At 43.5% G+C, this 27,923-nt stretch overlaps 1 protein-coding gene across 1 annotated transcript in view; it reads left to right on the top strand.

Moving 5' to 3' along the window:
* The window catches only part of ARHGEF28 (Rho guanine nucleotide exchange factor 28), a 329,197-nt gene that overhangs the window by 156,649 nt on the left and 144,625 nt on the right, over window positions 1–27,923 (top strand). Inside the window, 3 exon segments of the mRNA XM_045999285.1 lie at window positions 10,385–10,568; window positions 12,960–13,140; window positions 15,060–15,132. Coding sequence (XP_045855241.1) covers window positions 10,385–10,568; window positions 12,960–13,140; window positions 15,060–15,132 — 438 coding nt within the window.

Below are 27,923 nucleotides of genomic sequence, written 5' to 3'. Positions count from 1 at the left end.
TCATGATCTCGGGGTCCTGGGATCAAGTCCCGCGTCGGGCTCTCTGCTTGGCAGGGAGCCTGCTTCCTCCTCTCTCTCTCTCTCTGCCTGCCTCTCTCCCTACTTGTGATCTCTATCTGTCAAATAAATAAATAAAATCTTTAAAAAAAATAAAAATAAATAAATAATTGGCTTTGAAATTACCTATGTTTGCAGGTTTAAAGGCTGATGGTTGAAGAGATATGTGGGAGAGCCTTGGGAAGAGGGTTGGGCAGTGAGGCAGACGGAAGTGATGAGATGTTCTTAGGGAAACGACCAACACAGATCCTTTGGAAGTGCTCTACTCTGTGGGTGCCAAGTGAACTGTGAAAGGCCTTGTCTTGACTCTGTAAGAGGTGGGCCTTTATGTGCCCATGAGGCCAACATAGGTAGAACCATCCCTCACCCCCAGTCTTTTGTAACCCTGCCCTAGGTCCTGGTTCATAATGATACCCACATAGCTGCTTTCCCTGCCCTAGATTTGTAGCTGTTGCAACTTTTATTTTGCAGGTTTGACATGAGACTGTACTGTGTGTGTGTGTGTGTGTGTGTGTGTGTGTGTGTGTGCGCACGCGCACGTGCACAGTGAACTCTCGGGCTGATATGGCAGAGTCTGGTAAGCCTGGCCCTTAGGATTGGTTTAGTTTGGTTTGGAGTGGCTTAGTTCCTTCTGTTTGGTTTCCTCACTCTCATTTGTTGACTTGTTCAAGGTTCTGTCCTTACTGCCCTTGTTTTTGCCATCTTTGACATAACTATTTCTTTGCCTGTAAGAATTTTAGTTTTGGTGGTGGAAGAGTCTGAGTTCAGAGCCTCAATGCTGCATGTGGTGAGTGAGCTTGGGCAGTTGCTTGATGGTATCAGAACTCAGTTTCTGCCCCTGTGAAATGGGGATAATCATACGCTTTACCTCGTGCAGTGGCTGTCGGGATCAAATAATATAATACCTGTAAGTTACTTCCTAAATGTTAGATGGAAACAAGGACTGTAAAGGAATGTAAAGTCCTTACAGTCATTGGCACCTAATAAGAATTAAATAGAAAGGAGGTTGTGGTGGTTTACTTCTTTGCTTTCATTCATATGGGACAGCTGCCCACCTAGAGTTCTAGTGACCTTTTTCCAACCTCCCCACCCTCAGCCTCATCCCAGGTAGGGAGCACCTTCAACACCTATTTCCTGTTTGCTTATCCCCTCTCCCTTCCTCTTCTGCTCACCTCGTGCTAAGGGATGGGATGAGACTTCCCACTGAAGTTGTAACTCATAACCACGGAGTTGACTATTTCTCACTCTAGCTGTTTGGACTTGGGACTCTGGCTTCCAGTGTAAGGGCAGTGAGTGGATCCTGCCACTCATGCCTTCTCACTCAGATGAGAAGTCGCTTTCCTGGTTGGGGTTTAGCTCAGATTCTCAGTGCAGATTTCAAAAGGCCATTGCCAAGATATGAGGAGTCTATTCTTTTTTCTGCTTGTCAATAATAAAATTAGACTGTGGGGCACCTGGGTGGCTCAGTTGTTAAGCATCTGCCTTCAGTTCAGGCCACGATCCCTGGGTCCTGGGATCCAGAGTCCTGGGATCAAGCTCTGCATCCGGCTCCCTGCTCAGTGGGGAACCTGCTTCTCCCTCTGCTTGCTGCTCTGCCTACTTGGGCTCTCTCTCTGTCCAATAAATAAATAAAAGCTTAAAAAAAATTAGACTGCAGTGTATTTTTATTTGTCTCCCAAACAGAATGGGGTTCCTGAAGGGTCAGTTGGGAGGATGCCTGGCAATTCCATAGCTACACTGTGGTGTGAGGGGAAAGAATGCTCAGTGCATAGTAGGCTGTCAGCAAATATCTAATGAATGAATAAATGGTGGACACAAACCAGAGCTTAAAGAAATATTAACAAATGATTTTAAAAAAATCTAATGCACACACTGGAAAGTAGGTATGATACAGTTGTTGCTTATGGCGGCTAATGACTGCCTGCTGCCCAAGGCAGGGGCCGTCTCACATTTGTCTCAATGGCACATCTGTTATCTTACACAGATGTAATTATAGTGCCTCCTAAGCAGACATCTGGTTGCCTTCAATTATGCTTTTAAGTTACAACCAGAGCAAAACTGTTTTGGAGTAAACCATGTCTCTGTTTAGTGAAAGTTGTACTTTTTGTGTAAAATATCAGACAAATGTATACTACTGAGAAGTCCGCCCAATCCTGGCTTTCATAGTTCTTGACAACCTTGTCTTATATGGTATTTTCATTATGTCCCCCTGACACTCCTGGGTAGTAGGCTGGGAAGATAACACTCAGCTTCTCCATCAGGCCCCTTAAAGGTTGAGAATTAAGAGGTCTTTCCACAGCTACATTTCTGTAAGTGTTCAAATCCAGATCTTTCAACTCTTCTGTCTGTCTGCCTTTGCACTATGCAGTATTGTGACCGGATTCTTAATAGATTCTATTGATGTGTACATTGTATAGTTTAGTCTGGACATGTCCCCCGATAGTGCAGGCCAGAAATTGGATTGCCATCTTTGAGTTCTGATAAGGACTTTTTTTTTTTTCAAGATTTTATTTATTTGACAGACAGAGATCACAAGTAGGCAGAGAGGCAGGCAGAGAGAGAGGGAAGTAGGCTCCCTACTGAGCAGAGAGCCTGAGGCAGGGCTCAATCCCAGGACCCCAGGATCATGACCTGAGCTGAAGGCAGAGGATTTAACCCACGGAGCCACTCAGGTGCCCCTGATAAGGACTTTTTTTTTTTTTTTCCATTTTATTTATTTTTTCAGCGTAACAGTATTCATTCTTTTTGCACAACACCCAGTGCTCCATGCAAAATGTGCCCTCCCCATTACCCACCACCTGTTCCCCCAACCTCCCACCCCTGACCCTTCAAAACCCTCAGGTTGTTTTTCAGAGTCCATAGTCTCTTATGGTTCCCCTCCCCTCCCCAATGTCCATAGCCCGCTCCCCCTCTCCCAATCCCACCTCCCCCCAGCAACCCCCAGTTTGTTTTGTGAGATTAAGAGTCATTTATGGTTTGTCTCCCTCCCAATCCCATCTTGTTTCATTTATTCTTCTCCTATCCCCCTACCCCCCCATGTTGCTTCTCCATGTCCTCATATCAGGGAGATCATATGATAGTTGTCTTTCTCCGATTGACTTATTTCACTAAGCATGATACGCTCTAGTTCCATCCACGTCGTCGCAAATGGCAAGATTTCATTTCTTTTGATGGCTGCATAGTATTCCATTGTGTATATATACCACATCTTCTTGATCCATTCATCTGTTGATGGACATCTAGGTTCTTTCCATAGTCTGGCTATTGTAGACATTGCTGCTATAAACATTCGGGTACACGTGCCCCTTCGGATCACTATGTTTGTATCTTTAGGGTAAATACCCAGTAGTGCAATTGCTGGGTCATAGGGTAGTTCTATTTTCAACATTTTGAGGAACCTCCATGCTGTTTTCCAGAGTGGTTGTGGAGAAAGGGGAACCCTCCTCCACTGTTGGTGGGAATGCAAGCTGGTCCAACCACTCTGATAAGGACTTTTTAATGTTTCAACTGATTTAGTACTAGTTCCACAAGGTAAAATAAAGCATAACCACCCTAAAAGAGAGGCAAACTCCATAAACTGCATTCCAGCATCGCATAAGGCAATGTGAATCTGATGGAATAAAACTGTGTGATTGGTGTGTTCCCAGACTCGCAGTCAGGAGTTGTCATCTGAGTGTCTCAAATATGCCTGATGCAGAAAAGACATATCAGGGAGCTAAAACCCACCTGTTGCACTTCTCTACTTCTCCCTTTGCCTTTACTGTCCAGCCATACCTGCCATGTTGGCATTGTGCTCCTTTGGCTCTTCTGTCTCAATATCTTTCCTATGAACCTGTTTGTATTTTCAGTTTCCATTTTGGACTCAACAACCTCTGATCTTCTGGGTGGAGAAGTGATTTTTTTTTTTAAGTTTTATTTATTTATTTGACAGAGATCACAAGCAGGCAGAGAGGCAGGCAGAGAGAGGAAGGGAAGCAGGCTCCCTCCCTGCGGGGCTTGATCCCAGGACCCTGAGATCACAACCCGAGCCGAAGGCAGGGGCTTAACCCACTGAGCCACCCAGGCCTCCCAGAAGTGATTTTTTTAATGCACCAAAGCCCTGATTAGACCACTTGAATGAAAGATGCCATAGTACATGATCTCTCCTATTTCACTGAGAGTCCTGAAAAAATAGGAGATTGTATGTGCTGTTCATACCACATATTCTCTTCTGTGTTCCATAAAATTTTTGGCAATATTTTTTTCATTTTCTTTAGTTTTTGCTCATCACTTTGCCATTGGATAAACGTCTCAATTTTCAAGTCATCATACACAAGGGAGGTGGTAGATCCAATACTTTCCTTATTTCTGTTCATACTCTGTGTCTATGCCTAGAGCCACAACTCATCAGTCAGTGGTTTCATGGGCCAGATATTTATTCCAAAGAAAAGTGGGCGGCAGTATGGTATTCAAAGATAATCTTTACATCTACAAGATCTGGCATATAGTACTGGCATTGACTACTAGTTTCATTTAGTGTTTGTCTACTGAATGACTTAGATGCAAAAATTGAGACCTCCATAAATATATACGTGGTTTGGAAATGAGAGCACAACTCGTTTTAATGATTTGGATATATGTGATGTATTTTTTTCATAAACTTAGAGTATTGAATACATTTCAACGGCTCCACTCAGTTGTGGTGAAACATCAGTAAATCCTACAAAGTAGAAGTACTCCTGAATTAAACTGCATTTAAAAGCATTTGCTGGGGCGCCTGGGCGGCTCAGTCATTAATCATTTGCCTTCAGCTCAGGTCGTGATTTCAGGGTCCTGGGATCAAGCTCCACATCGGCTCCCTGCTAGGCCGGAGTTTGCTTCTCCCTCTCCCACTCCCTCTGCCTGTGTTCCCTCTCTTTCTCTCAAATAAATAAAATCTCAAAAAAAAAAAAGCATTTGTTCTAGATTATTGCCCACTCACACTTATCTTTAATATTTTGCTTACAGTGTTTAAGGATATATCTTGGTTTGGGAGCAAGTATTGTAGATTAAGAATAATTTGTGAAAGTCACAAACTTTTTTTGATATTCATTGTTGAAATTTTTAGCTAATAGATCTTAAGAGATGATAGGGAAGACAGTGGTATAAAAAGGAAGCACTGACAGGTATTTTGTTAACCACTTACTTAGAGAAAGTAGCAGATCTTAACTCTGGTGTTGTATTAGAATCACTTGGGAATCTTTGGGAAAAATTAAGGCTTGGGTCCCAACCCTGGAAATTCTGTTTTAATTGTCCTAGGGTGAGCCTTAAACACAGCTTCCTGTGTGTGTTGGTGGGGAGATATAGGCACCATTGGACCCCAGAAGTAGTTCCATTCATGGTCTCCTCTTTGTCCTAGAGAAATGATGCCCACTTGTAGAGTAACTGTTTCCTTGCTTTTCCTTCAATTTCCACTACCTATGTATTCTTAAATAGTATGCTTTAGCTGTTCATGTTGTAAAATTTCATATTAACCAAAACATATTCTGTGAACTCTTTTTTTTTTTTTTTTTAAGATTTTATTTATTTATTTGACAGAGAGAGATCACAAGTAGATAGAGATGCAGGCAGAGAGAGAGAGAGAGAGAGGGAAGCAGGCTCTCTGCTGAGCAGAGAGCCCGACACGGGACTCGATCCCAAGACCCCGAGATCATGACCTGAGCCGAAGGCAGCAGCTTAACCCACTGAGCCACCCAGGCGCCCCTCTGTGAACTCTTTTGTGACTTTTCTACAATAGTATATTTCTTAGTTTTTTTCTATATTAGTCTGTACTTTTTTATTGATGTTAGGATACTAGTGTGATTATACTGCAGTTTATTCTATTGTTGGTGGATGTTGAGATCACTTCTGTTTTTGGACAATTATACATTTTTATGTGTGTTTGCTGTGACATGCAAAGCATGGTGCTCACTAGGATTTATATGTAGGAGTGGAAATGCTTAATCTCTGAAGACTTCAGTTTCTTCAGATTTTTTTTTTTTAAGATTTTGTTTATTTATTTGACAGAGATCACAAGTAGGCAGAGAGGCAGGCAGAGAGAGAGGAAGGGAAGCAGGCTCCCCGCTGAGCAGAGAGCCCGATGCGGGGCTCAATCCCAGGACCCTAAGATCATGGGGTCATGGGATCATGGGCACCCAGGCGCCCCAGTTTCTTCAGATTTATTTGATGATGGCAATGTATTTTCCAAAGTGGTTATACCCATTTACATTTCCTGTAGCCGTGACTGTGAGTTCCTGTGGGCTTGGTAATTTATTTTTCCATATTCTGCTATCTCCAGACCTTGTGAAGCTATGATGGTCCCGAATTTGGACTGAACAGTATATAAAATCCCTTTCCTTCAGCAACAGCCTCACCAGCTACTTCAGTCCCTGTGCTCAAACACTGCCAGAAGACCTTTGGGGTGGGCTGTATTTCCTGCATCCTTGATCCTAATTAAGTCAGGCTAGGATGAATATTCTCAGGACCTTGGGTCTCTGATGTGATCGCCTTATTTTCTGGGTACAGAAACTGAGGTATGGCAGAATGAGAGGCATAGGCTTTGAGCCTCCATCCATGTCTGGGTCCAGTGGACTCCCTTTATGCCGTGATGGGAAATGCTGATTGAATGGCACAGCCTACTCACTTCCTCTTTGTGTCTGGGTGATTTTGCTCCCGGGATGTGACAGGTCATACCTTCTCATGTTTGCCATTAGAACAATTACAAGTAATTCTGTTTTAGTAACATTAGTTCGCATAACTCCTGGCATTAGCTACACAGGAAGAGACATATTTATTTGGTTAAAAATATATTTTAAACACACCTCCTCCCACTTCTGCCAGATTGTATAACCCCTTTTCACAGCTTGTTTTCCTGACTGCTGTTAAGAATCTGAAACTCTATAACAAGCAGAATTATTTATATATGTCATGGTGTTTCCTATTTCTTTGCCTGATTCTGGGCTCTGAACTTTCAAACTGAAGGAGAAGGCTCTCTCAAACCATCTTGGTCAGCTTCTTACTTGTTTCCTTCAAACATCAGAAGATCCTTTCTACCCCTGCCTTCCCACCTTCCCAGGAAGTGGACAGATTGAGAGGGAGGAAGGGAGGGAGGAACAGTTTCAGCAGAGAGCTGTTCTTTCCTACAAGTTTGCTTTGCTCCTCTGTGAACTAGATGTGAGATTGGAGCCCAAGGAGGGAATGGGGAGCTGGGCTAGCCGAACATGCCTGGAAGGTGTTCCAAAGGAGGAAAACTCCTGCCACCCACACTGTCAACCAGGTAGAATATAGTGAACTCCTTCCCAGGGTCAAGGGTATCTGGGGGACCGCCCCAGGCGGTGTATGGAGTTCCATTTAAATGGTTGATGCCATACTTGCCTTTACCAATAGTTTTATTTTAAAAGGGAATGCGGATGGTTTTGGTGTTCCCTTTTGGTCTTTGTCTTGGAAGAAAATAGTATCTCATATGGCCACGCAGTGTTTCTTACCCAGTTGAGACTGGGATCTATGACTTTGAAATTCCATTCGAGGGTGGCTGGTTGTGAGCTCATGCTGACATACATGTTGGGGAGTGTCCTTGTGCATTTGTGTTTGTTTTGTTACCTGATCCTAACAGTCTCTTCTTCCTTATTACTTAAGAAGGGGGGAAAAAAATGGAAATGTTCTCAGACATGCCTTGTCAGGAGTCTGTTCAGTATGAAAACCCTACCTTCTAATAAAATGAGTTTGAAGGTCAAAAACTTAAAGGGTAAAGCAGAGATAAGTTCTTCAATAGCCTTTTGAAGATACCAGGCATATTAAGCAGATATCTGGCAGGTGTGCACTGCTTTGTCTTTAGATGTTTTGGCATTTCAGATGTTATTTGACCTGGACGGGGGTGGGGGTGTGTGTCTGCGCTGTGTCACACAGACAGATGATAGAGCAAATGCACAGTGAAGTCAGTGGTATTTCACTTCGAGGGCCTTGTCACAATTTGAAATAGAACACTTCACCTTCTTGATCTGGGTAAAGAAGTAGTATAAACCACTAAAAATGTAAGCTAAGCAGTTTTCTTCTGCATTTGTGCAGTGGCATAATTCCTTCTGATTGTTTCAAATTAGAGTGGAGTTGGATGCTGGCTCCCCAGATAGCATCCCCACAGTCTGCTGGAGAGACAGAGCTGAGCTAACTGCCTGGCCTGGTCAGGAAGGCTGTCTCCGTGCAGCCTCAGCAGGCTTTTGGTGGGGGTGTGGGCAGGGTTGGAATTTAATGAGAACTTGAAGGTTGGTTTAATGATGGTCTTCTAATGCAGAGAAGGGGGGGTGGGCAAGGCAGGGAGTTGGATTAAGAGAGGATAAAGATCATGGTATAATATAGATCGGTTTTAGGGCTCAAACGGATGCTTTTTACAGAGGAGTTGGTGGGTCTTGAAGGAATGATGAACAGACCATCATTGGCCCTGGGAAGAATCTCCTGAAGTAGTGAAGTTATGCTAATGAAGACAATGGAAAGGTAAAGCCCTATTAATGCAGACCTCCGACTTGTGGAGAAGTAGTTAGTTTTTGTCCTCAGTGTTCAAAGTCTGAGAGAGTAAGTAGCTTTTGTTCACAGATTTTAGTCGAGGTACCAGAGATGGAACTAAGAATGATAGGTGCTCCAAGTAGCAGCTGCAGCCATATCCCTAAAGCTCACTTTCCTGGGTAACTCATCAGGGAAAGAGCCCCCTTGGTCATATATTCATTCATTCATTCATTCATTCATTCAATATGCAGGTATTTTTAGATCCATACAATGCAGGGCACTGTATTGGGGGTAGAAAACAGAAGGGGTCCCTCCCCTCTGGCTTTTCCTGCAGTGCAATACAGCGTGCCCTAGACATGCTTCCCATTATAGCTGCAGACAATAACATTATTCAGCTTGAGGGTAGATGTAATTCACATTCTCATGGAGTGCATTCGAGCAGATCTTGAGTGTTTGGATTTTCAGGTTTAGTTCGTGATGATAAGGTTTATTTTAAGGTATATCTTGATGTCTGAGGAGTTTATGAGTCTACCTTTTTTAAAAAAAATGTAAACAGGGGCTCCTGGGTGGCTCAGTGGGTTAAGCCTCTGCCTTCGGCTCGGGTCATGATCTCAGGGTCCTGAGATCAAGCCCCACATCGGGCTCTATACTCAGCAGGGAGCCTGCTTCCTCCTCTCTGTCTCTGCCTGCCTCTCTGCCTCCTTGTGATCTCTGTCTGTCAAATAAATAAATAAAATCTTTTAAAAAAATTTAAAAAAATGTAAACAAATTTATTCTTTTCCATATTTCCAGTGTAATATTTATCATGAGCCAGCTGTGTTCCAGGCACTGAGTATTGCAGTAGAAATACAGGTGTACAAACTGTATGCAAATAAGGCAATTTGAACATACACAAATGATGGCAATTTTAACAGTTGCCATTCAGCTCCACAAAACTGGATGACTTCAGTTTGGACAGATATTGTATTAGGTGTTGAGAATAATAAAACCCCTCAGCCTCTACAATGATATGTACCCCTTAATGTGAAAGCTGCAAACCACGGTGAAAACTCAGAACACAGATTAACCAAGAGCCCTTTGTCAAGGGCCGTGTGAAGAGGTCCCAGGCTGGGCCATTGAAGCAAAGCATTAGGGTGGTTTGCCAGCCCTGAAACAGTCCCAGGAATCTAATAGATGCGCCAGAGCTCCTCCGTGAAGTTGGAGAACGACCATGGTCTCGAGTTTTCTGGACATGGGAAGCCCGTTTCTGCCCTGCCTTCTCATCAGGGGAGGAGCATCTCTGGCTCATGAATGGGAACAGGGACTCCCTTATGGTTGTGGCCCCTGAGACACTGCCCTCCTGAAGTAGCAGCATGTCCTTCAAGAGCAGCTTCGTGTTTCGAAAGGGTGGTGTGCTCCTAGCACTCATTTTCCCGTGCCGACTTCTGCGCAAGGGAAAGGGAATGTGAATGTGTGCTGCAGTGGGTGGAAACAGCACTGGACCAGCAATGGGCAGACCCCACCCAGCACCTCTTGGCTTCCTACCTTTGGACAAATCACTCGCCCTGTCCTCAGCAGTAAAATAGGAGCACCTAGGTGGCTCAGTCGCTTGGGTGTCTGACTCTGGATCTCACTCAGTTCAGGTCTTGATCTCAGGGTTGTGAGTTCAAGCCCCACATTGGGGTTCACACGGTGTTCGGAGCCTAATTAAAGCAAGGTATTTGGATTACATGCTTTTGATGGTTCCTTCCAGTTCTGACATTCCTATTATGTCTAAATCTATGGTATTAGAGATAAAACATATAAGGCACATTTTTGCAAGTGAAAGAACTAATACCATTTGTTTTATTCTCAGTTTCTTTATGCAGAGAGTCTCTTCTACACCTGGCTATGAGATGGGGCCTACCTAAGCTCTCTCATTTCCTCTTGTGCCTCCCTGGGGGAGTTCAGGCTTTGTCTTTACCCAACGAAGAAGGTGCCACGCCATTAGACTTAGCTTTACAAGCTGGACACTCCAAGCTGGTTGAAGACATCACAAAGTGAGTTTGGCTACTTGATGGATTAATTCTCTCTTGATATGCTCCTATAAAGTGTTCCAAGTACTGTGGGAGAATTGAAATAACCAGACCACAAGCTCTTGTTGGTTTCTCTTTTACCATTGTTTCTCATGTATAGAGTACAAAGTACATGAGCAGATATACAGACATATTTGGTATCAACATTTCATGGAGAGGGAGTTAGAGAAAACATGTCTTTAAGGGCTTCGTAGGGGACTGTAATCAAGGAAAAAGTTGGGAAATACTTGCCTAAGTCCTACTTATCTTTCAGGTATCACCTTAAGTAACAGTGCTTCAGAAAGCCATTCATGTTAGGATCTCTAATGATTATGAATAATGTACAATATGGTGATTAAAAGGATTAATTTACAATATTAATCATAGTTTATAATTTTAAATATAGGCATCATTTGTTACCTAGGTTTCCCTCCTGTATCACTTGAGGGCTGAAAGTTTTTGTTTACCTACTGTAGTATTTCTAATACAGTTTTGGCATATGACACTCATTGAAAGAATATGAATGATTGTTGATTCAATAACAGACACACCCTAAGAGACAATGTGGCTATTAGGATCTAATGAAATAATGTAAAGGAAATAATAAAAGAACTGTAAATTTTCTTATGTGCTTCATGATTATCAGCATTTTCACTGAATGAGGAATGTGTGGTTTTTTACCTAGAATAGTTTAGGCTGCTCATTATTCTTTGAAAAGTGGATTTTTATATAGTGATTTCCTTGACTTTGGTCATTATTCCTATGAAAAGAGGATTCATATGTAGTGATTTCCTTGACGTAACAGGTGTTAAAAAATAAATGGGAAAGCACCTTGAAAATGACAAAGTACTGCATAAATATTAAATTCATCAGAGTACTATTATATGGTGTGTCTTGATGGACTGGTTTTTCTTGTTTGGCTCATGAAACTCAATGCGATTAATTTATGGTTTAATGGTACATAAATGAATATTAGAGGAGAACTTTCTGTTTATTTTTGTTCTACTTTGGTCACATGACCACCAAGCAGTGGAAGAGCCCTTCAAAAGGAATTGTCCTTTTCTTGACTCTAACGTGACCCTACTTGCTTGGCCCAAGAAGTCAAGGCAGTCCTGCTTTCTTTGACTTAGTCATTGTGGATGGTTCATTGTTAGATCAAAGTCCTGGCTGACTTCATCTTGTAGACTAGTACCTTTCTACTGTCTCCAGAACTGGAAGATATCACATTCTTTAAAGGTTTGCACATCTAACAGATCTATTCATGAATGGTATTAGAAGTAGACTGTCAGCTAAATTCTGAGTATATGGTGAAACTTTCATTTTCTAAATTAATAACAATCTTTTGGCTCAGGCTCAGAGTCCATTTATTTCAGTGACATGTTAGCATGGAGAGTTGATTTCTAGAAGATTCTAGTAATTAATATCAGGAGTGTGGAGAGATGCCCCAAATCTTAGAGTGCAGGGATCTCTTTGTAGTGCATTTATTTGGTTGGAAGTATATTATATTTTCATGAAGTGTACATTCATTAATAAAATGGGGCCATGTAAGAAGAGGAAAGAGGCATATAGCTGTCTCTGTGAAGTGAGGAATCTGGGAACGGTTTGTGGGCTGTGACAACATGAGGTGGGCTGCCCTCTGGAAGCACTCGCATTTTCCTCCTGATGCTCTTCACTGTTGCAATCGTATGACCTTGCGAGCCATCCAGAATAGTACACTAACCGTAACGCCTACGTCTAGCTAATAAATGTGCAATTGTTTTTGGTCAAAGCAAAACAGAAAGTAAGTTTATTTTCAAGAATTTAGTTTGGGAATATTGTTTCTTTGTTTATGGATATTTTCACAAATACAACAAAATCAAATATATGCATCTTTTAATATGTATGATAAAACGATTTACAACAGTGGACCAGTGTGCTATGAATAACCCACTTGTTTGTAACCTCCAAACCTCACCGTGCTCCCTGGAGATCATATCTGTTTTTCACTGTAATCACCTAATAAGCTGTTGGCTGCCAGCTAATTTGTTCTACCACATGTGACCCTGTTAAAGCAAGACGGTCTCTTTTTGAATTAAAAAGAATGAAATATTGAGTAAAATACGACATTTAGAAGTTAGTAGTTTCATTCGTGCTACAAGTAACGGGTAAAGTATGTAGTGTATGTGAATAGCTCCTCACTTGGCATCTTGTCTAGGGGAAGAAAGTGGCTTTATTATTAACATCCGTTTACATGAGCTTACGTATTTGTTGTCAGTAGGTGGCTTTCATGGATCGTTTTGCCACCTGGATTGGTAATACTGGGGGCCGTGGCGGTAGTGGGATGTTGGGGTTGATGTCTCTGAAACTGCCAGTGGGTTTCGATTTGTGACATTTCAGTTTCCAGGGCAGACGTTCCCCAGGCTTCTCCAGAGTGCAGCTCAGTGAACAAGCTTTCCTGCAGTATCTTCACTCATCAGAGACGCTGACCCTGACGCTAAACCACACAGCCGAGCATTTGTTGGAGGCAGATATTAAACTCTTCAGGAAATACTTCTGGGACAGAGCCTTTCTCCTCAAGGTGTGTATGTCTCTTCATTCTGGTGTATAATAACGCAAATTCCTTGAGAGTACACACTGCAAAGTCATTATTTTGGGAACCGTGTTTTGGAGGGTAGCGCTTTTTTTTTTTTTTTTTTTTTTTTTTGGTGAAGATTTTATTTATTTATTTGTCAATGAGGGAGAGAGCACAAGCTGGGGGAGAAGCAGGCAGAGGGAGAAGCAGCCTCCCTGCTGAACAGGAGCCCCATGCAGGGCTCAATCCCAAGATCCTGGGATCATGACCTGAGCAGGAGGCAGCCGCTTAACCATCTGAACCACCCGCACGTCCCCTTAGCTACATTTTTCAGTCGCGTTTCAGTTCTCTCCTCATAACAGTTTTTCCTGTTAATCAGAATGTTGAGAATTTAGTTCTGGAATTTGGTTAAAATTAATAATTAAGGCAACTAGGAAATTTAAGTGTCCTACAATTGCATTCAAATTTACTAAAAAGAATAAAAATTGCTTTAATACACCCCATTAAGGGGCACCTGGGTGGCTCAGTGGGTTAAAGCCTCTGCCTTCGGCTCAGGTCATGATCCCAGGGTCCTGGGATCGAGCCCCACGTCGGGCTCTCTGCTCCGCGGGGAGCCTGCTTCCTCCTCTCTCTCTGCCTGCCTCTCTGCCTAGTTGTGATTTCTCTCTGTCAAATAAATAAAATATTAAAAAAAAAAATACACCCCCTTAAAAAAAAAGTAGTTTCCTATTTCATTTTTGTTTTGTAATCAGGAAGCAGCATTCTCTGATGCCCTTTTCAGGTAGGCTTAGCAGTCACCCTCACCGGACGACTAGGGTTTCAGGGTGAGGGCTGACCCCAGGTAATCATGTGGGCTGCTTGTGTTGGGCCTTGAGCCTGAGTGGTGAGACCTCTTAGGACCCTAGGCACTCAGGCTCCCACCTCCATGGTGCTTCCCAGTATGTACCTGCTCTGGTCCACCCTGTGATTCCATGATGGGGCCTAGAAGAGACAATACTGCATCTTGTGAGTAAGGCAGATGGGAGTTAACAGCTACGGGGGTGGGGTGCAGGTAAGTGGGCACTTGTTTCCTGCCCTTCTGTGGTTGGGTTAACTGTGTATATTTTCATGGCTTTTTGTTTCTCTTGTTATTGTGGGCTTAGGATGTTGTTCTGAAATGGTCAAGAGCAAGGCGCTTGATAGACTGAGTTTAATTAATAACATGCCCATGAGTATTCAGGGGTCTGAGCCATTTGTAGGACTCCCTGCTCAAGGATGCCCATGTGTCTGCTTGGGAATATGCATGGATGCAATTTTGGGCTGTTTCACTGTTTGGCACACCAGTATATAATTCTGTGGCTCTTCATCGTTCACTGACCGGGCAGTAACCATTAGAAAAGAAAATGCTAAGAGCTCCAGGAGGGCACTTTGTCTCTGAGACCCCCAGCTTGCTCTCATCCAGGTCAACCTGCACCAGCATACACTGGCTTGCCAATCAAGGCCTGTGCACAACCTGGGTTCTCCCTGTGATGGGGGTCCTGCCCCCCAGACTCCTGTGTCTCATGGCATGGGGAGGGGTTGCTCAGGATGGGCACCTGCAGAAATAGTAACTCTGGTTTACAGTGTCAAGATTTTCTGTTCTTTTGTCCCCTTTTTTGGTTCATGCATTATGTGCCTGAGGCCTTCTGCTTGTGATGTGGTACAGTAGAAGATTCGTGGCAGGGACATTTGCAGCCTGTGCCTCTTGGTTCCCCCAAGTGTTTCTCCTCATCTTCCTGGGGTACTGCCTGCATGTACTCCGAGCAGCTTTACCTACCCTGTCTTTCCAGACCTCCCCGGACTGGCTGGCCTCTCCCACCTGCCAGACCCATGTTTGTGATTTCCATCTCCTTGTCACATATCTAAAGCCACTGATGTTTTCACTGACTTTTTTTTTTCTTTCTTAGACTCTTGAAGATCAAGAATCCAGGCCAGAGGAAAGACGAGACAAACCACCCAGTGCTGCAGAAACTGAAGAAGGTACACAGGCTCCTTACCTGCTCTGAGGAACCCAGAAAGTGCTCACGACTAGCGAGTTAACTGGTGGTTGACATGGGTTGTGAAGGTGGCAGGGACCGAGGGGCTCACAAGCAGGATCAGGGCTGTGGGACACAAGGACCTTGGTTCCTCTAACAGAGTTGAACAACGTAATCTGCTGCCACTTTTTATTCAATTAGCGTTTACTGAGTGCCCTTGACAGGGCCTTGCCACCCTCCTGATCTTAAGGCTACTCTCCTGACTCAGTGTATTCTCCTCATGTTCAAGTTTGGTGTGATCCTTCCAGGCTGTCCTTCATCAGTCACTGCCCCCTTAGCTCATTCTACCTTTGTGGAGCCTGGCTCTGCTCTGGGCTAGTTGGTCTTGAAGGGGATGGAGATGACCTCTGGCATGCAGGCCTGAAGGCAGGGGAGGCTGGATGTTCCACAGGGTGCAGACCGTTGTACCCAACCCAGGTGGTCCCACACAGTTGTTGACAGTCCTCATGGGGCTTCCGAGACTGAGTGTACACATCTACTTGGGGAGTCCCCAGCAAGAGCTGTATTCTTTTTTTAAAAAAAGATTTTATTTATTTATTTATTTGACAGAAGGAGATCACAAGCAGGCAGAGAGGCAGGCAGAGAGAGAGAGGGGGAAGTAGGCTCCCCGCTGAGCAGGGAGCCTGGTGTGGGGCTTGATCCCAGGACCCTGGGATCATGACCTGAGCCAAAGGCAGAGGCTTTATTTTTTTTTTTTAAGATTTTATTTATTTATTTGACAGACAGAGATCACAAGCAGGCAGAGAGGCAGACAGAGAGAGAGGAGGAAGCAGGCTCCCTGCCAAGCAGAGAGCCCGATACGGGGCTCGAACCCAGGATCCTGGGATCATGACCTGAGCTGAAGGCAGAGGCTTTAACCCACTGAGCCACCCAGGCGCCCCCCCAAAGGCAGAGGCTTTAAAACACTGATCCACCCAGGTGCCCCAAGAGCTATATTCTTAATAATGCGGGGCACCTGGGTGGCTCAGTCAGTTAAGCGTCTGTGCTCAGGTCTTGATCCCAGGGTCTTGGGATTGAGCCCCGCATCAGGCTCCTTGCTCAGGGGGGAACCTGCTTCTCCCTCTGTTGCTCCCCCTGTGCTCTCTCTCTCTTTAACATATAAGTAAATTTTTAAAAAAATCTTTAAGAAAATAATGCATTATTGATTCCTCAGTTGTATGTAAAACCCAGCTCATCTGCAGGAATCCTGTCCTTCTTTATTTTCTCCAATGTGGCAGTTTCTCTGGGCATGCAGTTGACTTCATTTCACGTTTTGTTTTTTTTTTTTAATTAGCATATAATGTATTATTTGCTTCAGGGGCATTTCATGTTTGTTTTTTTATTTTTTTTTTTCCTTTCCCATGTACAAGTAAGTCTGATCTGTTAGCAAGTCTTCATGATAGACACAAGTTTTGATTCTGGGGAACATATTTTTTTTAAGAATTTATTTATTTATTTATTTATTTATTTATTTATTTTAAATATTTTATTTATTTGACAGAGAGAAATCACAACTAGGCAGAGAGGCAGGCAGAGAGAGAGGAGGAAGCAGGCTCCCCGCGGAGCAGAGAGCCCGACGTGGGGCTCGATCCCAGGACCCTGGGATCATGACCTGAGCCGAAGGCAGAGGCTTTAACCCACTGAGCCACCCAGGCGCCCCTTTAAGAATTTATTTATATATTTTATTTATAAATAAATAAAGAGAGAGACACAGTGAGAGAGGAACCCAAGCAAATGGAGTGGGAGAGGGAGAAATAGGCTTCCTGCCAAGCAGGGAGCCCGATGTATGGCTTGATCCCAGGACCCTGGGATCATGACCTGAGTTGAAGGCAGACACTTAACGACTGAGCCACCCAGGTGCCCCTCTGGGGAACATTGTTATCTTTTTTCTTATATAGTCCTGACTTCTTGGATGGATTCCAATTTTATGTTTGTTTGTTTTTCTGTTTTGTTTTTAATCCCAAATCTTAGTAGTTGTAGGAATCTGACTTTGTCATGTCTTATAAGGTAGTTTGGGCAAACGATTTATATACTGAAATATGTATTATCTGATTATCAAATCTTTCCTTTTCCTTTTTATTTTAGAATATTTTTTATTTTTTGAAATTATGTGTGAGGATGAGGTCATATATATTAAGATATGGTTACATTATTCCATTTCAGGAGAGTGGAGGGACATTATAAAATATCTGTTATGTGTAAAGGGACAATAGTCTGATAAGGCTGAGAACCACCAATGCGGGATGCTGGGGTTAGGGAGAAGAAGTCGGACAAGACCCTTGCCCTGAAGCCACCAAAATTGACTGCTGGTGAATAGTTTTGATTCTGCTTGTGTTTGGCAACATAAACGAGTTGGATTTCTCTTATTTGTCAGGTAGTAAAATCTTCAACTCTTGGCCCCCATGTTTGTTAAAAAGTAGTCTTGGATGGGGCACCTGGGTGGCTCAATCATAAGCGTCTGCCTTTGGCTCAGGTCATCATCCTGGGGTCCTGGAATTGAGCCCCACATCAGGCTCCCTGCTCAGTGGGAAGCCTACTTCTCCCTCTCCCACTCTCCCTGCTTGTATCCCCTCTCTCGCTGTCTCTCTCTCTCTCTCTCTGTGTCAAATAAATAAATAAAATCTTAAAAAAAATAAAAGTAGTCTTGGGTAAGGAAGGTTTGTAGCAAGTTGTTGGAAGTCTCTGCAGCCCATCCATCCCGCACACACTTCTGGATTAAGTTCAGCAGCTGGGCTTGCTGTTTAGGCTGGACCTGCTTGGGCCCCCATGGAGTTGCCCTCACATCTGTGTTCTCTGGATGATGTACTGGCAGGTGGGAGTTGAGGGGGGGCAGTTCCTGCCTGCCCAAGGAGGTGGTGGGTCACCTTGTGCTTTCTCCTAAAGACTTGTAGGAGAAACCTCTTTCTGGTGTCCTGTCAGGAATGCTGCCTTCTCCTGAACGTTTGGCTTGCATTTATTGCTCTACCTGTAACTTAGCAGGTGTTTTTCTTGTAGCTGGTTGACAAAAACCAAAAACTTGGTGCTAAGTTTCTGGCCTGCATATGTGTAGGGTGCTGCTGACTGTATTTTCCTGTGATCCTTATTTATGAAGCTCTCATCCTTGCTTCTTTTTTCTGGTCATTTTTACTTGTGTATTTTCTTCCTTTCTAATCCACCTTTAAACTAATTGAGAGCAAAGTAGGGTCTGAATAAGTGTTTAAATTCTTGCCCTTAAGGGGCTGACAGTTGGGATTGGGGCAGAAAAACAAGCTGCCCCAGCACTTTATGGTAAGTCCAGCAGGAGTCATATACAAATATTGGTGTGAGAAATCTGTGGCTTGGGATGGTGGAGTGGTAAGGGAAATCTTCCTGGAAGAGGTAACCCTGGAGTTGTGATCATACGGAAGGAAAGAAATCCCAGACAATGGAAATGTACACAATACAGAGTTCTGAATCACACGATGAATCAAGGGAAATGCAGATCATTTTGTACTCCTGTTGATTAGGGGTGGTGTGTGTGTCTGTGTGTGTGTGTGTGTGTGTGTGTTGCCAGTAACACCAGCTTGGAGGGAGGCCTAGTGACCTGGGTTGTGTACAAGGCAAGGAACTGGTGCTCCACCCTGACAGCTGTGGGAGCTGTTTCAAGCAAATCAAGTTAGATTATAACTTTCAAAAGGTCACTGTGAGAATGTAGAGAGCGGATTGGAGGGTTTGGCGGGGGTTAGGGAGAATGGGGGGGGCACACTGCTGTAAGTAATACAGAAGAGGGTCTGCACCACAGCACTGTAATGATCGTGGAGAGGTGGGGACAGCTGGGGACTGCCCTGAATGTGGTGCATGTCAGTGATGAGGGAGGAGGGTGATTCCTCCAGTCCTTGCATGCCCCTGACTGGGATAGACCTTACAGAAAGCAGGATCATGGCAAAAAATGTACCGCATTTAGATGGGCTGGGTTTGATGGATCTAGGAGCAACCAAGGTAATACAGCTGGAGTCATGCAAGCAGTAAGCCGAACACAGCAACTCAGGTGCTCCAACTTCAAGTCATCCGTGTGTGTATTGGGTAGACTTTCTAGGCAATGCTTTGATTTGTATATTCTCCGAGGGCATATTAGAAACTGTCCTCAGGTTCAAGCAGAGGGCAGTAGTCAACTAAAGAGAAACTACTTTGTTTTTGTCCATTCATAAACCTGTAGGCAACTCAACTGGAAAAACAAAGCATTTTGAATGTCAAAGTCTGCTTTTTTCCCCTTTCTTATTTATTTATTTATTTATTTATTTATTTATTTATTTATTTTTTCCCCCTTCTTATTTAAACCCCAGAGTGAACTTTCCCTTTGTGACCTACTAGAAGATTCTTAAGAGAGCATGTTTTTGTGTTTCTCCAGGGGCAGAGAGTAGAGTGCCAAACTCTAAGCTTGTATCTGTAGCTGCCATCGGTTAAAAGATGAGAGCGTGATCCTGGAGATGGGCTTTCCTGTCCCCATTAGGGTGATAAATGGTGTCATTATTGTCCACCAGCCAGTTATGTTTCCATAGTTCCGTAACTGTTATCCTACTCCCAGAAGGATGGGCAGTTACTCCAAACGAATGAAATGACCAGAACGTCTTCGTGTTTTTATTTTATTTTATTTTAAAGATTTTATTTATTTGACAGAGAGCAAGATCACAAGTAGGCATTGAAGCAGGCAGAGAGAGGAGGAAGCAGGCTCCCTGCTGAGCGGAGAGTCCCATGTGGGGCTCAATCCCAGGATCCTGGGATCATGACCTGATCCAAAGGCAGAGGCTTTAACCCACTGAACCACCCAGGTGCCCCCGTTTTCACATTTTTAATTTGCTCAGAGGAGTAAGCTAATTATTAGTATTAATCCACCAACTGACTCTATTGTCCCTTGCCTACTTTGTTCCTATTTGATATACTATTCCAGGATTTCCTGATGAGCATTGTTAAAACCCCAGTCGTGGGAGATGCTTTGAAAAATAAGGATTCTTTGACCAAATATGTTGAAAATGCCATATACGAGCCCTCATTCCTTGTGGAAACTGAGAGTACCTTTAATGTTTTTCAGCTTCTAGTTAAGTCCTGCCATCATGACTCCTGTGCCACGTTATGTAATAATCTCTAAATGGTTCATGCAAGAATCCCCTTTTCACATTTCTTAGACCATCTCATGGATGTGGTCTGGGTAAGGAACAGAGGGTTTGCTGCTCTTCCTCATGTCTACTGCTCCTGCCCGTTCCTTCCTTTTCACCATCACCTGGGTCCTCCGCATCCATTAGTACGGTAGTGGGTAATGCTCAAACCGGGAGCTGGGCTTGGGGGGTGTCTGTGTTTGTAAAACTCATGGTTGTCGTGAATATTGAGAAAACCCATGCCTCACCACACACCGCGCTGCGCTTTCTCGTGTTGTTTGGAAGGCTCGTGACTGCCTTGAGTCTCTGGGGCCATAAAACAGACAGAACCACTGCAATCCTGTTAACCGTTACATGACTCCATTTTGTTTCATATTCTTCTGTAGTTAGAGAAACCACAACCAGATCAAACCCAAACCATGTGTGACTGGCTGTCTCAACTTCTGTGTTAATAGTCCCCTCACCCCATTATTTTCCCATGTTTCTTTCCATTAATTATGTTCCATATTTTCTTTCACAAGGAGAGGGGGAGCTGGGACTGGAGCGTGAGGTGTAGTCACAAAGGACGGAAGGCAGAGTCCGTTTCTGCAGAATCCGTTTCGAAGTTCCCTGCAGGGCAGAGCAGCTTCTTCTTCATGACCCCATGAGAAAGGCGGGAGAGTCTGTGGATCCAAGCACAAGGCACAGCCCAGGCAGGCCATCCAGAGCCCTGCATGCCCATTGACTTACCCGTCCAGTGAACGCTGGAGTGCTCACTTGCTGAAGGCAGTGTTCTAAGCACTGATAACATAGCAGTAACCGAAATAGCAAAGGCAAAACCCTCATCTCGAGGAGCTGTTACAGAACTGCCCTTCAGTATTTGTGGAGGGCTGGCACTGTTCTAGGTGTTGGGAATGCTGCTGTGAGTGGAGCAAAGTTGGGGCGTTTATGGCCAGTGGTCACGAAGAGGGACCTTTCTGGGTGTCGAGAGTGGGTTCTCCCGATTTTCTGCACGAGGAAGTGGCAGCACAGAGATCTCGTAACTTGTCTGAGGTGAGGCAGCTTGCCCGGGCAGTCAGAAGGTCAGGCCCGTGTACTCTGACCTCTCAGCCTGTAGCCTCTCCACCACCCTTAGGTAACAGAACACTCAGCTATGTAGTCTTGGGGCTGCTGGTGGAGAGTTCTCTCCAGCATTTGCGCGATGGAGAAGTGCAAAATTGGAGTCATTGCCTTGAAATGAGCTTTCTTCCACATGACTGACCTGTCTCATAAAGTTCTTACAAGGAAGATTTATGACCCACATGCACAGGCATGCCTCGATGACACACACCAGCTACAGGCAGACTCTGCTGGAACCTCAGCTCTGCCATGATCTGGCTTCTGGACATGGTGCAGGTTGTTCAGCTGTGTTTCCTTTTGTGCAGAATGATGGACTTGGGCGTATCAGTTAATACTTCTAGTGAGGCTTAAATGAGCAAATACAGCTAGAGCCCCCGGAATAGAATCTGCCCATCGATGCTTAGCCACGGGGAAGCATCATAGCAAAGCTAGCTCGTTACAAGTGCAAGTTGTAACACGTGCTGGGGTGGATTGGGTGGTAATCGTGCATGTGTTGGGATACGAGACGTAGCTCTTCCTGCCATAGTAACGAGGTGAGCAGATTTTTTTGTTTGAACCGTTCTTTAGATGAAGATGCAGCCCTTCTCTGTGTGCTCTGGGTGAGTGAAATGTGAAGAGGGAGTTGGGCGGGGGAGTCTCCTTCTTTGAGTGTCTCCTGTGAATTATTGGGAAAACAAGAGGGCTTTTCCAATGCAAGATTTCCTTTCCAAGAGCCTTCATTTTAAATACCGTAACTGAGTGCTTTTTTTAGAAGTGATGAATAGGGTTCCGATGTCTGTCAAGATGCAGGTCCTTTCCACCAGGATGGCTGCTGGGACCTGCGGTGTTAGGGATTTCAGGACGGCAATTAGGCTGATCTGTGGGGGTGGTTACTCAGTTGGACACGGAGTTCTTATCTTAACCCCACAATGGGATATCCATCCAAGGACTTGATCAGCGTTGTTCACCTGAATGTCAAGTATTTTGACATTTTTGAGACAATGCAAATCATACCCACGGAATGTACTTACTTTCCAGCCCTGGGAAGTGATTTGGAATTGTTCATTTCATCTTACAGAACAGCTCAGCTTTTTTCTGTGCTTCCTTTAAAGGCTGACTTTGCCAATCTACTTTCTCCTGCCTGCAGAAGAGAGGGAGTTTATCATTAAAGGGCCAAGGATAAAAATAGGATATCAAGTTGATATGATGCTCATTTTGTTTGTTATTGCAATACTGGTATTTTCTCACACATGAAGATAAATTCTTCTCCTTGCCTCCCCCACTTGTCAGGAGAATCTTAGCTTGAGCTGGAAGGAATCTCAGCTTCTTTAGAACTCACCTAGATGTCACAAACTCTGTTCAGATGTGCTGTGGATATTGGTTGTAGCTGGGTCACATCAGCAGGCTAGAGGCAAGGACTAGCATTAACGGAGCCTGATTGTATCAGGAGTCTAATACAATTGAAATAAGCTTAAGTTGAAAATGTAGCTAAAGAGTTTCTTTCCTGAGTTTAAATAGAGTCTAAGTGGGAAGTTAGAGGGACAGAAAAGTATTCACAAAATAAAACTGAATGTTGTTTGTGTCTTTCCAGTATGACTTGCCTCATTTATTTAAGCAGTTGAGTAAATCAGGGAAATTACCTCATGACCTCAGTGTGAGATGGCGTGATTTAGAGCTTCTGCTTATGTGGTAGTTGCAACCAAATCTTTGGGCTGAATATATCTTTTTTTCTGCCCTGTAAGTTCTTCACTGGTGGAGATTTTAAGGGAAGTGGGCGAATGCACGCTGGAGATGTCAACAAAACAAACCCCAAACAATATTGTAAAAACATAGTATAAATAGTTACCATATGACCCAGTAATGACACTCCTAGATAGAATGAAAACCTCCTTCTCCATAATAACCTGTATGCAAATGTCCATAGCAGTATTATTCATAACTGTCAAAAAGTGGGAACAACCTAAATGTCTGTCGGGAGTGGATCTACAAAATGTGGTCCATCCATACAATGGACTGGAATTTGGCAATAAAAAGGAATAAACTATTGATGGATGATAACATGGACGAACCTTAAAAATATTACGTTCTGTGAGAGAATCCCAATACAAAAGACCACATGTGGTGCGATGCCATTTATAGGAAGTATCCAGCACAGACAAATCCATTAAGACTGAAGACTTCATTAAGGATGAAGGTTGGTTGGGATGCCTGGGTGGCTCAGTGGGTTAAGTCTCTGCCTTCGGCTCAGGTCATGATCCCAGGGTCCTGGGATGGAGCCCCAAATCGGGCTCTCTGCTCAGCAGGGAGCCTGCTTCCCCCTCTCTTTGTCTGCCTGCCTCTCTGCCTACTTGTGATTTCTCTCTCTGTCAAATAAATAAATAAGATCTTAAGAAAAAAAAAAAGAATGAAGGTTGGTGGTTGCCTTTGGGGCAGGTTGGGGGCAGCTGGGGAGAAAGGGGTAGTGGGTGCTAACGGGTACAGGGTTTCTTATTGGGGGTAATGCAGATGTTCTCACATTGTGGTAATGATTGCAAAATTCTGAATATGTCAAAAATAATTGAATTGTACACTTTAAATGGGTCATTAGTATATTATACCTTAAAGCTGTTAAAAAATATGCATGTAGAGAAGAAGTATACTCTAAAACATTAACAGTGGTTTTATTTATTTTTTCCTTTTTCTTAATTATTTTTTGTGGCTCAAAAAAAGTGCCACAAGTAATTTAAATTTAAAAAGTACTTAAAACAAGATGTCAAATTCTTTTTGAAAGGATGTAGAGTACAAATATGAAAATAACATTTAAATAACCCATTGGGAGTTGCTTTAGGGCAGAAATCTCTCACTTGATGTCCTCTCCCTGGCTGATCCTGTGGCTTAGCAGGGACCCAGCAATGCTGGTTCACTTTGAATGGACTGTTGGGGCTCACAGACTAATGGGGCTTATGCTGATATTTCTACAAATAATCGCCTTATCCTTTCTCCCAGTCCATACTAATATTGGGAATTCCAAAAGACAGTTTTTTTTTGTTTGTTTTGTTTTATTTTATTTATTTATATTTCTTTTCTTTTTTTATTTTATTATTATTATTTTTTAAATTTATTTGACAGAGAAATCACAACTAGGCAGAGAGGCAGGTAGAGAGAGAGGAAGAAGCAGGCTCCCTGCTGAGCAGAGAGCCCGACGCGGGACTCCATCCCAGGACCCTGAGATCATGACCCGAGCCGAAGGCAGAGGCTTTAACCCACTGAGCCACCCAGGCGCCCCTTATTTATATTTATTTGACAGAGAGAGAGAGAGAGAGAAAAAGAGATCACAAGTAGGCAGAGAGGCAGGCAGAGAGAGGGGGAAGCTGAACAGAGCCTGATGTGGCTTGATCCCAGGACCCTGAGATCATGACCTGAGCTGAAGGCAGAGGCTTAACCCACTGAGCCACCCAGGTGCCCCCAAAAGATAGTTTTTACTAGTATTCCCACTTTTAGGAAAAAAATGGAGTAATCAGGATACTGAAACAGAAGGGCCCAGGGTTAAAATAGTCTCTGAGTGAAAGAGTAGGAGAGTTTCTTAAATTTGTCCCTTTTGCCATTTTAGTTCTCTGGGATTTGTGAATTGGAGATACTGTAGTAGGATAAAACCCTGAAGAGACAAACTGAAGTTGTTAGAAGGGAAACACAAGTGCCTAACTGGAAAGGAAAGGGTGGTTTGGGGCATTAGCTGGAGGGGTGGGAGGCAGCAAAGGGAAAAGCATTCATCTGTCTGCTCAATCTGGCAGTTCAGAAGTTGTGATAAACAGTGCTGGTATTCAAAGTGTTTCAATTAGTATTTCAAAAAAGCGAACAACTTTCCCTTCCCTGTCCTGACCTAGAGCTTGCCTAATGATTCACTACATCTCATCAGCTCTTTTGGGCCACCAGATTGAGGTGGAGGAGAGAAGCATTTATTCAGTGCCTTTAATATGCTAGGCACTCGCTTGGCACTGGGGATTCAAGGGTTGGGCCAAAATCAATTTGCACCCAGCCTTCCCAGAACTCAATCTGCTGAGAGAAAAGGACCCATTCACAGACTCTGCACCGCTCTCAGTCCCTTTGGGCCTTTGTGGAGGAGGCAGTGTGAGCTGAGAGCAGGACCCTCGTTTTTCAGTTGTACTTTTGATGATGCCCTGCCAATCTCACCCTCTTGGGAACTTGATTGTGCACAGTTGAACCTGAACCAGGAATGAAGCAGGAGTAGTTGTCTGGCTAGCTCTGATCATGATTTTTTTTTTTTTTTTTTTTTTTTTTTTTTGCCTCCTTCCTGGGAGGAGTCAGATGACACAGCAAAGGGTAGTTAAGGAGAATACCAGTCGTCCTGTATTTTCAGTGTGAGCTTTTGCTTTGCCTACGTGTAGTCTCTGTGGCCTCATTTTTCAAAAAGGGACGGTAAGACTTAACACAGAGTTGAGATCTATTAGGCTAATCTGTTTCTTAAAAAGACCCTGGTACTAATCTCAGAGCCATTTACCCTGTTGTTTGAAAACCCTGTTTGCCGGCGCAGTGTCACTGGTGAACGTGAATATTAGAGATTATTTACTGTTCCATTATAGTTTGGCAATAAGAAAACATGTCTATTAAGTTTGGTAAATCGGATTTAGAAGGGATAATCCTTCTGGGTGGGCCATGCAGGCAAGATTAATAGGCCTTTAAAACAGAAGAGTTTGAAGTTACTGATATCATTATCTGCCTGGAAGTTGCTATAGCAATGAGGGGTTTGATTGGTGTTGCAGTGGAGTGAGTGTAAAAGGATCCTCGTCATTTAGCAGAAACTCTCCTAGAGCAATTTGATTAAACTCCGGTCGAATGAGTGCCCAGTTCTTTAAAAGCTCTAGGATGTAGTTGTGTGCTGTCCCAGATTAATTAAAGACACTTTATTACTCTGAATCTATACACTGTCACGAATATTTTTAATAATGTTCGCATAAAGGTTTAATAGCTTGGAAAGCTATTTTTAAAGTGATGAAGTACAAATTTTATAAACACTTGTCTCCTCTGGTATAGTTTGTGGCAAAGTTGCCTTTAATTAGATTCTACCTGAAACAAAAGAAAAATGAAGTAGTTGATACAGAAAACTGTAGGCTGACAGTGTGCAAACTGATATTTTGAGAGTGGCAGGAAGCTGGGCCACGGTGACAAGCTTCTGTTACTGCAAGCCGGGTTTGCTCAGCTGCCGTGGCCTTCTGCATGGGCACAATCTTGAGCAAAATGTGCTGTTCCTTTTCATCCGCGCTCTAGGTACATAATTCTTTAGAAATGCAGAATCCTAAATTCAAGAGCATGTGGCCTGAAACAGCTTTTTTAAAGGGGTATTTTATAGTAGTGAAATAAAAATGTGTGCAACTCTCTTGCTGTTGAGGTTGAAGTTTCTGTGGAAACTTGGGTTCTCATTACCCTCCCTTTCTTCACCATCTTGGCGCTCTTTTCCCCACCTAGCCAACTTTAAGGGTTTGGGTATGTGTGTTTCAAAACAAAATCCCTCGTATGTTCTATAGGGGCTTCCCATCAATGTCTGCATCTGTGCGATGGGTCAGAAAGCTTTATGTTAGGGTTTTGAATTTTGGCACCCTAGCAGCAGGCTTTGGAAGGGTGAAGCTGGTTCATTTTGGCATTCCCAGTGCTGGCCGCATTGTTCTGCAAACGTTCCTCTGCTGCCGCCTGGAGGCCCTGTGTGGGATGTGCATTTATAGATAGATGGGGGCGCCAGAGAGCAGAAGCTGCCCAGGCTGGGTGTCCGCAGCTCCTTAATCCCTGCTGATGTCAATTGACAGGACCTTGTGAAATTGAAGCTATTATTGTTTCATTTTGAACTAAGGGGCTAATAAGGATTATAGATTCAAGAGCAGTAAAGTGTGGAGAATAAATACCTCATTATTTTTTGGTAAATGCCAAGTTTCTGTTATGCACATTTTATTTATTTTTATTTTTATTTTTTTATTAACATATAATGTATTATTAACCCCAGGGGTACAGGTCTGTGAATCGTCAGGCTTACACACTTCACAGCACTTACCATAACACATACCCTCCCCAAAGTCATAACCCAACGACCCTCTCCCTACCTTCCCTCCCCCTGGCAACCCTCAGTTTGTTTTGTGAGATTAAGAGTCTCTTATGGTTTGTCTCCCCCTGGATCCCATCTGGCTTCATTTTTTCCAAACCCCCCACATTGCCTCTCAAATTCCTCATATCAGGGAGATCATATGATAATTGTCTTTCTCTTATTGACTTATTTTGCTCAGCATAATACCCTCTAGTTCCATTTGCATTGTTGCAAATGGCAAGATTTCATTTCTTTTGATGGCTGTGTTATGCACATTAAAAAAAAAAAAAAATCAGGACAGTGAGAAAGTTGACTCCTCTGCTCTATCCTTACCTTACTATGACCTGTCAGGGAAGTACTTTACACTTTTTCTAAGCAAGAACTTGAGTGAACCTCCTAGCTTTGGTGCCTAGCAATAAGAGGAGCTTGAATAAATCCACTGGGAGGTCTGAACTTCAGTTAATGGACTGGCAAAGTGGTGGGGACCTATCTAGGTAA

This window comes from Meles meles, chromosome 3 (assembly GCF_922984935.1).
Source record: "Meles meles chromosome 3, mMelMel3.1 paternal haplotype, whole genome shotgun sequence".
Classification (NCBI taxonomy): domain Eukaryota; kingdom Metazoa; phylum Chordata; class Mammalia; order Carnivora; family Mustelidae; genus Meles; species Meles meles.
Note: the sequence above shows the minus strand (reverse complement) of the source record. Positions and strands in the feature narration are given on the sequence as shown.